Genomic DNA, 14,353 nt, shown 5'->3' with positions numbered 1-14,353 from the left:
TTCAACTCAGGTCTTTCAGTGCTCTGTCAAACTCTTCACCCAGGATCTTATCTCCCATTTCATCTTCATCTACATCCTCTTCCATTTCCATAATATTGTCCTCAAGTACATCGCCCTTGCATAGACTCTCTATAAACTCCTTCCACCTTTCTGCTTTCCCTTCTTTGCTTAGAACTGGGTTTCCATCTGAGCTCTTGATGTTCGTACAAGTGGTTCTCTTATCTCCAAAGGTCTCTTTAATTTTCCTGTAGGCAGTATCTATCTTACCCCTAGTGAGATAAGCCTCTACATCCTTATATTTGTCCTCTAGCCATCCTTGCTTAGCCCTTTTGCACTTCCTGTCGATCTCATTTTTGAGATGTTTGTATTCCTGTTTGCCTGCTTCATTTATTGCATTTTTGTATTTTCTCCTTTCATCAATTAAATCCAATATTTCTTCTGTTACCCAAGGACTTCTACTAGCCCTCGTCTTTTTACCTACTTGATCCTCTGCTGCCTTCACTACTTCATCCCTCAAAGCTACCCGTTCTTCTTCTACTGTATTTCTTTCCCCCATTCCTGTCAATGGTTCCCTTATGCTCTCCCTGAAACTCTGTACAACCTCTGGTTCTTTCAGGACCACCCACTATAACCACGGCATCCTCCTTCGTGAAATCCTTGCATAGAGAACCTATATGCTCTGTTACCTGACCCAGATCTGCACTAGGTTTGAAAAAGTTCGTGACCTAGTACTCTGGACCTAGATTTTCCTGCATTAGTTGGCCAACACCTCTACCATGGGACTACCTAACAACAGAACCTTCTTTCTCTTTACAAATTTCCCTACCTTTTTCAAGTCCTTGAAAACTTGTTGTGCCCTTTCTACAGCTTCAGCTACATGAGGCTCATCTGATTCTGACTGAGGCAACAGGCCAAATCTATTTTCAAGATTTATCACTAGCTGTCTGATGCTCTCCTTTGCCTGTTCCCCCTATTACCTGTTGCCACTTCCCACCTCTATTCACCCTTCTCCCTCTTTAACCTGTCCAGATCCTCCCTTGCCTTGTCTAGGTCAGTTTGAAGAGCTGCAATTTTCCCTTCCTGTTCCAGTATTTTCCTATCTGTACTGCAGATTCTACAATACCACTGGTGAGCCTCATTTATGTCCCCATTTCCCACGCCACTACATTCGCCCCAATGAAAGAAACTACAACACCCATCACACCATACCCCGGAACTAACGATTCTATGGCATGTCACACACTTCACACTCACGGCAAAAACAGAAATCGTATAAACTGATTTAAGTACTGGCTAATACGTAAACAAAGGATCCTAGAAACTATTCAGGCAGATATAAATAAGTTGAAAGCGTAATGAATAAAAAAACACTGGTGATTACATATAAGTTTAAGTCACTGTTTACTTACGATACGCGCGCTTGAAATTAAGCCTAAAGTCTGTGCTATAGGCGCAAGAAGGAAAATAAACTTCTTACCCTGTTTAATCTTATTTAACACTTCACCAACACTTCCACTAATGTAACAACACTTATAATATATTTATACCAGCTGGAAACGTTTACCTATAAGATGTATTGTGTGTAATTGTTGTGTTATGATAGTCTCTTATGTATGAAATTATTTTGGTATTTTTCTCTACAGGTGAAACAGCTACTGATTAATGCTGGAGCTGACTTAACAGTAAGAGATAAACATGGCAAGACAGTCTTACATACATCATTTGAGATTGATAATATTGAAATCACTAAGTTTCTCATGAAGAAGCATAAACAAGAGATTGGTTGTGATAATAATGGTAATAATATTCTTCATTGTGCAGTCAGAGCTCGAAGAGATGCACTTGACAAAGTGAAGTATATACTGAATAAAAAACTTACTACAATTGAAGAAAAGAATGAAAATGGAGAGACAGCTCTAATGTGTGCTGTACAGTTGCCTCCATTTCACACAGAAAAACAGACTCTTGTTCAAATACTATTGACATCAGGTGCTAGCCCCAATGCTAAAGACTCGCAAGGGAAGACTCCTCTCCATATTGCAGCTGCAGCAGCAGATACAAAGGTATGGCTGATTCTCAGAGAGGCATTTGAAAATATGTTAGTGTTAGGAATAAGTTACTTTAAAATCCTACAAATAACTAAAGCTGCCTGTTGCCTGTTAGAAAATCCCACATATTTTACAAGTGATAGTGAAATTCAGATTTTTACTTTGATGGTACAGATATGAAGGAGAAACTAAAAAGGTGATGCAGTTATGAAAAGCATTGTGTGATGATAAACAGATATCAATTGTTCATTACAAACATAAATCCAGTATCCATTGGGTCCAAGAGTTGATTTCTGAGAGTTTTGTTAAAACTGTTAGCATTAGTGATAGCAAGGGTAACTTTTAAGCACAGATTTTTATTTACATATAAACGGTATAAATCATCAATATTATGATGCAGGCAATAGTAGAGGACACTGAGGTAGTTTCATATAGGATGAGCCTATTAAAGATAACCATGTAACAAGAAATAGGGCATTCAAAAAACAATTATGGTACAGTTTTCAAAATCAAAAGTTTCTTTGAGGTCAGAGTCGCATGACAATAATATCAGTTGTGTGAGTAGTCAGCAACTTGCAAAAAACTGCTATAAATAAATTCAGTGTTTTTATACCTTATTCAATAAAAACAATCCCTTTGTCAGTTTGCATGCATTTTCATATCAGTCCAAGAATGTAAAAAGCCTGAAGGTATGTATGTTGAATTACTGTAGTTGTCAAAGAACGTCTAAAAAGTACAGCAAGAGGACTGGAGATTAGTGTTGAATGTCCCATCAACAATGAAGTCATTAGAGACAGAGTAGAAACTTGTACTAGGGAAGGATGAAGAATGAAAACAGACATGTCCTTTCGAAGGAACCTTCATGGCATTTGCCTTAACGGATGTAGGGAAGTGACAGAACCTAAATCAGGATGGCCCGACATGGGTATGAGCTGTCATCCTCCTGAATGCGTGAGTCCTGTTTGCTTACCGAGGCACTACCCTGCTCAGTGTGAAAAGTATAGAAACTGAAAATATATGTACTTTTTAAGAACTAACAGAATGTAAAATCACATTTATTAAGTTGTTAAATCAGTACAAATTGTAGAACTAGTGCAGTCAAGTGCAAAGGAACTGTACTTCAAAAACATAAAAAGCAATACCAGTAAATTTTTATTACAATATAAATGTTGCAAGTCATCTTACTGGTCACATTTTGGAGAGCTGTCTTCCTTAGGGCAGGTATGGGAATCCTGTGGTGACCTGTGGGCCTGATTCTCATAGTTACTTAAGCTCTCAGGCCACTTAACCATGCCATGCGACAGCAGTACTCATAGCCTATAAATTGAAAACTATAGCGTCTGTGTTTTTGATGTTTATGGGGTAATGCACTGATATGAATGGTGCCCCTTTCTCAATATGCCACACCAACAGAGTATGCCCCGAAATACATTTTTGAGAGTACATCTATTTTATGTTCAAAATATGTTCAACCCATCTTCTGATGTTTACATTCAGTTACAGAATTTGAAGATTGTTTACTTATGATGCTTCTGTCTTAAAAAATTCAATTGCAAAATTCTGTAATGCTGCTCGTAAAGAAAATGTTCACAACACTTAAATAAATGTAAACATGCAAAATCGGGATGCCAGACATCTTGAAATGTCATCTTGGAAGACTAAAAATCTATAAAGGCAACTGGTTGCAGCTAATTCACTATAAATTACCTTCAGATTCCACAAATATAGCATTAAAGTATGACTACAATGGTCAAGTACTATTTACTAATGTTAACATGAGAAATCATAATAAACAAAATATAGCAATGTCATAAGCAATCCCAGTTTACAGGCAATTAGGAATAACTTTACAGTTTTTGGACACAGGCAGGTCATTTGAGTGTTTGAAATTTAGTGTGTTAATATCCATAAACGTTATTTGCAAGCATTTCTTAAATATTTCTCCAAAAGTACTTTTGATGACTGGTTACATAGCCATTGATTGTTTCTGTAACACTAAATAAATTAATACATGATTTCTTTGTTCATTTTTAAAAAAAGGATAGAAGTCTAAATTGCCTGAAATTAGTGTATATTGATTATATTGCAGAGAAGCCAAACTGGAAAAATGCAGATGACAGAGTGGTGAATTGTCAAATGGATAATACTTGCTCTCACACGTTCCACAAGTATTGGTAAAAGTGAAAATATTTCGGTCATCATCAATGTTATTCAACATTATTTCTAGCATTGACAATACCTGCCCACAGACAGTCATTATATTGACATATTGTCAATAATACTGAATTTGTAGTGCCCCTTAACTTCTGTTTGACATTTCTACCATTGAACATGATAGTCTTGAATCACATGCTCTTAGTGCTGTACAACATGGCAAAAACTGCTCAAGCTCATGACAGCAGAGCTCACTAAAACTTTAGCAGACAATGTGGCTAATAAGAAAGCAATGGTGAAAATATTAGGAATTGTGCCCCAGGTGGGGTACAATGTAAGCACCTTGCAGTTTCTTCTGGATCCTGGATTAAAACCAGTCACAGGCTACCCAATGGCATTCAAAACAACATTCAGTCTTTACAGAATGGATAAATACAGGTCCTGCATGGTTTTCAATGGAATCTTGTGCCATTCTTCCTTCATAATAGTGGCAAATTCAGGTAACAATGATGGAGGTGGATAGTAATCATGCACAATTCTCCCCAAAGTAGATCACAAAGGCTCAATGATATTGAGATACGGTGACTGTGGTGGCTAGAGGAGATCTGACGATTTATTCTCATGCTCACAAGGCCATTCTTGGATGACACAAGCTTTATGAACACTGGCTCTGTTGTCTTGGAACACAACATCACCATTGGGAAGCAAATACTGTGCCATGGAATGGACATGATCTGCCAGATCTTCAACAGTAATGTGACCTTGCGTAGTAATCATGGAGCCCATAGCATACCATGGAATGGCTGCCCAAATTGTTTCACTCTTAGGATATAAACGCAGTTGGAAACAATATGAAACAAGACTCATATGACCAAATTACTTTCTTTTGTTGCTTCACAATCCAGTTTTTATGGCTTTGGTACTATGCTTTGTTGTTATCAGCATTTGCATCTCTGATGAGTAGTTTTGGAATTCCAGCTTGCCCTCAAATTCCCAACTTATGGGTCTCATTCATATTGTTTCGGTGGTGACAGGATTTGCAAGTCTGACATTCAGTTCTGGTTTTGACTTGCAGCTGTTGGCCTCTTATTTTTTGTCACAATCATCTTCAGTGACCATCTATCACGATCACTCAGTGCACACTTTCATCTGTATTGTGACTTACTGGGCAATGTTTTTCCACTTTTCTTGTATGTGTTTAAATCTTTGATATGGTGCCTTCTGAAACACCAAATACTTTGGCTCCATTGGTCATGGAAGCACCCACCACATGGACACCAATATTTTTTTTCCTTTGAATTCACTTAGCTCTGACATAAAACACTCACAACTACAAAGACCACTGTTCTGACTATGACTGAAACTTGCAGTTTATTGAGGACATAGACAGAACAGAGTTTCACCTTCCTGCTACAATACAAGGAACCCCGGTAATTGCAGGAACTTGACCAATGTTGTTACCTATGCAAGACCTAACCTTCCTGAACAGTATCTTTGATCCCACTTTGCTACAATCAATGAATGAATTAACTGCTGCAGAGAAAGGGCAAATTTTGGTAGATCAAATGGTACAGCATGTATATGAAGAGAAACACAGATTGAATATCATTATGATCAGCGTATCAGCCACTAGCGTTACCAGTGTACTAGCATTTATTTTGGCAGTTTACTTTTGTCTAAGGCAAGAAATCACTCATGCAAAAGAAGCAACAGTTCATGAGATTCCTAGGGAATGGATTTGTACTAGCAAGTAAGAGATTCTAGAGGACATAATGTACAAAGAATCAAACTAGGAAGTAATGTAAAACTAGGGTAAGATTTCTATTGAATTAAAGGAAACAAAGGCCACATAGTCATTGGCACCATCTTTCTTTGGTATATGCTGAAAGAGCGAGGCCCAATGACTATTGTACTGTCCAATAGTCCCATCTTGCAATAACTCCTTTATGACCGTCTTAGCTGCCCAGTCTCTCTGAAGCTAGCCTGTGCACCTAGTGTCAGACTGGCAGACCCAACATTGTGTTTATCTTATGAACTGTACCACTGCTGACAGCACACTGTTTGAACTGCACACAAGATTAGGGAAGATGGGGAAACACACACAGCAAGTGTACAGACACCAGAAGAGCAATGCACTTGATTAACCTGTACAGGTGACGGTGGCTCTGTTGCTGGTTGCTCCGGTGACATGTGAGTATCTGCTGCCATCTGCTCTACGTCCTTTGACTCATTCATGATGGTAAAAACGAAATAATGAGGTTCTTTCAGAGCAAGCTCTTTCAAGCATATATGCACAGCATTTGGCTTGTCTGCTGATGTGTAAATTTTGTCATGTATAGAGTGGTTCTCTTCATATAGGTGAAATGTTCCCTTCTGTATATTGGAGTATTGCTGGGTAGTTTGTTGTAATTACAAAGCTGATGAGAAGCTGCTTTCTTGTACCTGTTGACAGCATTTGAATGTGTCAACAAAACTGACAGTTTTTGAGTTGAGGATGGTAGTCATTGATTGGATGAGTGGCGGTGGAGCACCAGTAATTCTGGCCACAGAACATCTGCTGCTGTGATGTGGAAGAATTCCAAAAGCCAAATTGGGAGAGAGATGAAAATGTCTTAGAAAGTCAGGTGCCAATACCGGTTCCCCCAATACTAGTTCATTAATATCAGCATTGCAGAGTTCCCAAGAGAAAATGTCTTTTAAGTCAAAGACCAAGGTTAGTGGTGTGGTTCCATATTCTGCAATGTGTAAATAATTTGCCTCATGGAGCTGAAAGACACAATTTTTTTCTGTCAGTGGTAACTCACATGGAACGATGCTCTCCACAGACCTCTAATGAGAAAATGTTGATTGTACATGTAGTCCAGGAGGTAGAGTGTGCCGCATGAAAATAATGTGTAAAGAAATTGGCTCACGTATGAAGATGTTAAGCAAGTTGAAAATGGTGAAGTGATCTGGAACGCCTATTGCAGATCATTCTTTCCATATGGGTAGTTGCAGAATGCCATGCAATTGCGTGCTTTATAACCAAAATGTGCATGGAACCAGCAGAGGTGTGGTCACATATTTTTGTCAGCACATAGGGTCATCCTCGGCGACGTCCGCACAAACTTGGGATTGTTTGGCTGCTTGTTGCTGCATGTCATCGCTTGTTCCATGGGGAGTGCATGGCTGGTCATTGTTGTCAGCTGAACTGATGCTATGTTGAAGGTGTAATACTGTGAGAAGTCTGTCTGGTACAATTAATCTTCTATCCACTGATTCATGCTCATTTGTGGTAGTTGCTAGTTGTAGCTTAGAGGGTAATTTCATAATCCACAGTGTCTAAAAGGGTGATCTGGCATAAGTACCATATAAATTAAATGGAAGAAGCATCTCCTGAGTTGAGAATGTGTTTTTGTGTCCTAATTCACATCATAGGTAACTTTACATAGACGCTGTTTCGGTGTTCAAGCAAGAAGCTCAACAAGTGCCATCTTCTCCACACTGTATTTTTTGATAGCCAAGGATGACAATGTAACATCACTGTTGAGGTCCGCATGTTCACTGAGTGACATAGTAAGGTTATGTACTTCAGAAATATCATAACTGTGGAAAATACATTCAGTGATAAGAAACCTCATGTCAGGTTGTTTAGGTGAAAAGGTAATGAATGAAGATGCACAGTACTGCTGTGAAAATTATGTGGTTCATGTAGCACTAAATTTGGCCAGAGAACGACAACAGACAAAATAACACGGAGCTCAAAGCTCTGCAACATGGAAGGTACCACATGTTTTAACAACATAGTCTCTATCTATCCATAGTGATTTGCTGAGGAGTGTCTTGTTTGACTGTAGAAGAATGGTACCCATCTGGGAAGCTGCACACATTAATGTAACCACTTCTGGGATGTGGAGGTATGCCTACCCTGCATCAAATCTGCCCAGCACATTAACAATGAGGGGTTAGTGAGGCCCCCCCCCCCCCCCCCCCCACCATTCTGGATGTCATTTTTAGGCAGTTTCCCACTTGTGAATATTGGTCTGGTTCCTATGTTCTGACTCAGATATAGCTATGCAAAACATTTAGAGCACTTTCTCACACTTACACACAGTAGGTAATGTATATGCAGACAGAGTGGGTACACTGATTATGTTCTGAGCCATGAATAGGAGACCGATGACCTTTGCTCTTTGGTCTCCATAAGCACTAACTCATCATGAGAAGAAGAATGGTATTTGTAGCTCATGACAACCTGGAGGATAGTAACTGATACACATTGTTCTGCTGCATAGAGGTCATTGTTGATACTACTGGCACTGGAAACGAAAGTGTCATTTTTACATTTAGCTGAAGGCCAGGGTTGTTGCTGGTGCTGTGGAGCACTGAACTCAATACTATGAAGTCACTGTCTTACAACTGCATGTCTTCAACACTAAGGTTGTGAGAGGCTTCAATATTGTAGCAAGCGATCTTAGTTGATGAATGTGAAATAGTTCGTAGCTGATAGCATCATTTTTTGCTGTGTTAGCACTGTAGAGTAGGTATAGGTTAGTATGCTTCAGATAGAATAATGAATGGCACAAATACCAATGACCTACACTTTATTGCAAGATGGAGACATATCTGAATGCAGGTGTACATAACAGTAGTCAGTAATGAACTCAGCTAGAGATTGTTGCTCTGCCAGAGCTGTATCACTGGCCAAAGAGTTTCCTCACTGGATCATGCAGATGCTGCTACATCATCCCATAACCACTGTGAAAAACAGTGTCTATCCTATAGTTTTATGAGCGAAGAAATTAAGAAGTTAATTATGAGGCAGTTAGTGATTATTCTGGATACTAATGAGGTGACCACTGCAGTCTCAGCCTTGAGTCTCTGCTTGTGGTGAGTTCTCACACAATGGGCATATGAATAGTGAGTCTGAACAGTCAAAATTCCTATCTGTTCAGATAGATGGTAAGCTGTTATGGAAATCTCATGTTCAGAATATAGTTAAAAAACCACATGTTGCTATATTTACCATTAGAATAATATCTGCAATAAGTGGTAGTCCAACACAAAAATTAGCTTACATTGTTTATTTGCATTCATCTACAGCACATAGAATTATGTTCTGGCATACTTCTTCCTATTCACAGAGAGTATTTTTTTCTTGTAAATGGGCAGTTTGAACAATATATGGTGTAAGTTCGTGAACCTGTTGTTGGCCGCTGTCCAGGACTTTGGGAATTCTGGCATTGGCCTCTCTCCCTCTATATATATGTATTTTCTTTAATGTCATTTGTTGCTAACAATTACAATTAGCAGCTTTCACTTAGATAATACTTGGCAGAAATCCAGTCTGCATTTGGAATGCACCTCTTTGACTTGTGCAGAAAGGTGTACAGTATTTTGCTGCACCAATTTCCCAAAAGCTACCACAAGACTTTAAAAAATCATAGCACTAATCCTGAAACTTTCAAGTCTGAATTGAAGAATTTCCTTATGGCTAAACCATTCTATTTCGTCAGGGACTCCTGTAAAAAAAATTAAGCAAATTTTTGTGTTAAATTATTGATTATGCTAGTATGTATTCAGCAACTTGTGATCTGTATACAATAAGTGTAAATTTTACATTACTTTTTATTAACTTTTCTGGTGTAATTTCATGTCATGAGTTGTTCTGTTACCATGCACATTGGCTCCTCAATTTGTTCCTGTGGAACTTGATGCTTAAATAAAAATAAATAAATAAAATAATGAAAAAAAGAAGACAGACGAGCTCATGGATCACATTCAGAGGTAGTCAAACATTTACGTCATTGTGACCATTTGAAATAAATGATTCCAATTCCATCATAAGTTGCATTGGAAAGTATCTTTTTTTATTTATTGATGGTGACTAGGTTCAGACACCTGTGTCCATTTTCAAACTATCTGTATTATGTGACAAATGCAAGTGATAGCCTGTGTACAAATAGTGACCCTGCAGTCATGATCAAAGTGGCATTGCAGCCAACTCAAAAACAGTAAATAGACTACATAGGACAGACATTAGAGAACCTAGTCTCCATCAGGAAATAAAGAAGGACACTTCTCAGTGCAACCTTTGACGAAGTTACAACATTTTATTTCAGTTATAAAACAAGATGCTGACCTATTTTTCATCTGCAGTATGATGTAAGTTTGTAAATGTGACAGTTTACTGTTTGGTGAGTAGCTGATGGAAAGGTAGCTGATTGCTGAAAGATAACACACACACACACACACACACACACACATAGGGTGTCTTCCATAAGTGTGGTCAGGTGCATTTTCTTTTTCTCTGTCATTTCAGCAGATACCTCTAAGTTCTTTTTTGTAATGTGAAGCTGGAGTCAGCCCAAACAGATACTGCTCATCAAGTCTTTCGTGCAATGCCCAGTGCTAATAGCAAGTGTCAGTTGTTTTACACTACAAGTAAAACGATGTTTAAACCACAGTTTCATGTGCTAACTTGATTAAGCAGTCCCAAATTGGTGTAGTGCAGTATTTGTTTTATTGATACATATTAGCAGGGACAGTAAAACAGGAAGAGTAACCAGTATTACAACAGTGACAGCACTGCCCTGGCCCATGTTGAGTGGTGTGCCACACAGCAATGATGCTTGGTAACTGCTGCTACAAATATTGCACTGGACTACATTGGGACTGTTAATTGATTGAGCACATAAAATTACATGTTAAAAATCATTTTGCCCATGATGGAAAACAAACCAATGCTTTCTGTTTGCACTGGTCATTGCATAAAAGACTTGATGAGCAACATTTGTTTGGGCTGACTCCAACTACATGCTGCGAAAACTAAATTACAGATATCTGACAAAACACCAGAGAAAATGTGTCTGATGATCCGTAGAAGGGGCACCCTGTCTGTGTGTGTGTGTGTGTGTGTGTGTGTGTGTGTGTGTGTGTGTGTGTGTGTGTGTGTGTGTGTGTCTACATATAGGATGGCTAAAAGTATGGATTACATGAAATAAGTATAAGGCTAGTCATAAAGTTTTGAAATTTCTCATGACTAGTGTTAGGAAGTGTGATGTGTACTTGTTTTTAAGAAACTTTTTATAGCCAAGATCCCATTCAATGCTCTCTATTCCTGATAACCAGTTTAAAGTGTTAATACTGTCATCATCAGATATTCAAAAAACTTGTTGTTATATGCCCTGTTCCATTATGACTGTATATACTACATACTACTACTATGACATAAACATGGAATGTGTGATACACTCATAATGGAACAGACTGTATAACAGAAAGTTTTTTGAAGATCAGAAGATGATAATATTAACTGTTGAAACTGACCATCAGGAATAAATAGTATTGAATGTTATCTTTGTTTTTAAAAGTTTCTTGATACAGTTTTGATTATTGCATCTAAGAAATGAAGTTCTGTAAGTTCCATAATTATTTTTTGTTTATTAGCAAACATAAGTTCACAGTCCTGGTCACATTGATATCACTGTGCCACAATATCATAGCTCACCAGTTGTTGTTGTAGAGGAGTCATCCATTAGAGGAGAAAAAAATGTAACACCACATTGATAAAGTGCTCCACTAGTGGTGAGCTGTGGTACTGTGGTGCAAGGACTTCAATGTCAACTAACTTGACATTCTGCACAAGAGATTCTGGGAGTGACTCTAAGAGATTCTGCCTATTCCAGCACCCTCATCACAAAGTGTCAAGTTAGACTGTGTGTATAGTACCAAGACTGAGGACATGTATTAAGTGATAATTAAAACCTGATGACTGCTTCTTTTATATGAGTTTAAGAAGTGATTAATTATATTGGAACTATCATTTTGCAATAATTTAATCAATTACAGCCAGGACTGATATCCTTTTCTAAAACATGCATCATTCTAAATGTTTAAAATAAAAATTATGATGGGATTTTGAATGGAACCCTGAATAGTTGTTTTGAGCTGATAGTTATGTTCATAGTGACATAGGTAGTGCTACACTACCATATGGAATGTTTTCCACCATATAAAGTATGCCATTACTAGCCCTCTTTATGGGAAAGGTTACAGGGATACTGTAAATAGTTTTATTCCTGTTGTAATATCATGTACATCATCACCCTCAGTGTCAGGAGTTGATTGATTATTATTTTTATTGTTATTACTATTTTAGAAGAATTTATATCTTTGTTACTGAAAGTTAGGTTCAATCAGTGAGTCATGTGGACAATTTTTATCCAGAGAAACTGTGGTCCTTTACATTCTCTGATGAAAAAAATGATAAAAATTTGAATGTAAGATTTCATTCTCTGTCTTTGAGTGAAGTAGACATATTTGTAGTTATGAAGCATATGCTACTGGTCAAATAACTGCAAACTGTTGAATTCAAAAAAGACATCTCTCATCAGTTGTTCACAATTACTTCATTCCAGTTCACAAGTGAGTGGATTCATCAGCCTAGTATGAACAATGATGCACGTTTTTGGATGAAATCATGTTCAATAAGAGTATTTTACACAGTTTCCTAAATAAGCAAGCTAATTATGTAAGTGTAGACCAGATATGGCTAAAATTCAAAGATACAATATCAACATCAATAGATAGATTCAAGCCACATAAGTTAATAAGAGACAGGACTGATCCACCATGGTACACAAAACACATCTGAACACTGTTGCAGAAGCAATGAAAAAAGCATGCCAAATTCAGAAGAACACAAAATCCCCAAGACTGACTAAGTTCCACAGAAGCTCGAAATTTAGTGCAGACATCAATACAACAAGCTTTTAATAGTTTTCACAATGAAACATTGTCTCAAAATATGGTAGAAAACCCACAGAGATTCTGGTCATATGTAAAGTACACCAGTGGCAAAAAACAGTCAATACCGTAACTGTGCGATAGCGATGGAAATGTTACCAAAGATGGTGCCACTAAAGTGGAGCTACTAAATACAGTTTTCCATAATTTCTTCATGAAAGAAGGTGAAGTAAATATTACAGAATTTGAAACCAGAACAGCTGTTAGCATGAGTGACGTAAAAAGTAGATATCGTAGGTGTTGTGAAACGACTCAGATCACTTAAAAAAGGCAAGTCTTCCGGTTCAGATGGTATACTAATCAGGTTCCTTTCAGAGTATGCAGACACAATATCGCCTTTCTTAGCAATCTTATACAAGGGCTCACTTGGTGAAAGGTCTGTACCTAAAGACAGTAGCACAGGTGACACCAATATTCAAGAAAGGAAATAGGAGTAACCCATTGAATTACAGACCCTTATCACTGACCCCAATTTGCAATAGGATTTTGGAGCATATACTGTACTCAAACATTATGAATCACCTTGAAGAAAATGACTTATTGATACTTAACCAACACGCATTCATAAAATATTGTTCTTGTGCAACACAGCTAGCTATTTATTCCCTTGAAGTAATGAGTGCTGTCGACAAGGGATCTCAGATCGATTCCATATTCCTAGGTTTCCAAAGGCTTTTGATACCGTTCCTCACAAGTTACTATTAATCAAATTGCATGCATATGGAGTATCATCTCAATTGTGTGACTGGATTTATGATGTCCTGTCAGAGAGGTCACAGTTCATAGTGATAGATGGTAAGTCATCAAGTAGAATAGAAGTGATATCTGGCATTCAGCAAGGTAGTGTCATAGGCCCTTTGCTGTTCCTGATTTATATAAATGATCTAGGTGATAATCTGAGCAGCCCCCTTAGACTGTTTGCAGATGATGCTCTAATTTTCCATGTAGTAAAATCATCAGATGATCAGTTCCAATTACAAAATGATCTAGAGAGAATTTCTGTATGGTGCAAAAAGTGGCAATTAGCATTAAACAAAGAAAAGTGTGAGGTCATCTACATGGCTACTAAAAGAAATCCAATAAATTTTGGGTATACGATAAATCACACAAATCCAAGGGCTGTCAAATTGACTAAATACCTAGGAATTACAATTACGAGCAACTTATATTGGAAAGACCACATAGATAACATTGTGGGGAAGACAAAACAAAGACTGCGCTTTGCTGGTAGAACAATTAGAAGATGTGACAAACCCACTAAAGAGACAGCCTACATTACACTTGTCTGTCCTCTGCTGGAATATTGGTGCGTGGTATGGGATCCTTACCAGGTGGATTGATGGAGGACAGTTTGTTTCAAGTTA

General features: G+C 37.8%; 1 protein-coding gene across 1 annotated transcript in view; it reads left to right on the top strand.

Annotated features, from left to right (window-relative positions):
* The window catches only part of LOC126281097 (serine/threonine-protein phosphatase 6 regulatory ankyrin repeat subunit A-like), a 333,802-nt gene that overhangs the window by 254,880 nt on the left and 64,569 nt on the right, over window positions 1-14,353 (top strand). The window contains exon 12 of the mRNA XM_049979815.1: window positions 1,644-2,063. Within this exon, the coding sequence (XP_049835772.1) occupies window positions 1,644-2,063 (420 nt within the window). The remainder of the gene's footprint in view (window positions 1-1,643; window positions 2,064-14,353) is intronic.

The sequence above is a fragment of the Schistocerca gregaria genome, chromosome 1 (assembly GCF_023897955.1).
Source record: "Schistocerca gregaria isolate iqSchGreg1 chromosome 1, iqSchGreg1.2, whole genome shotgun sequence".
Taxonomy (NCBI): domain Eukaryota; kingdom Metazoa; phylum Arthropoda; class Insecta; order Orthoptera; family Acrididae; genus Schistocerca; species Schistocerca gregaria.
Note: the sequence above shows the minus strand (reverse complement) of the source record. Positions and strands in the feature narration are given on the sequence as shown.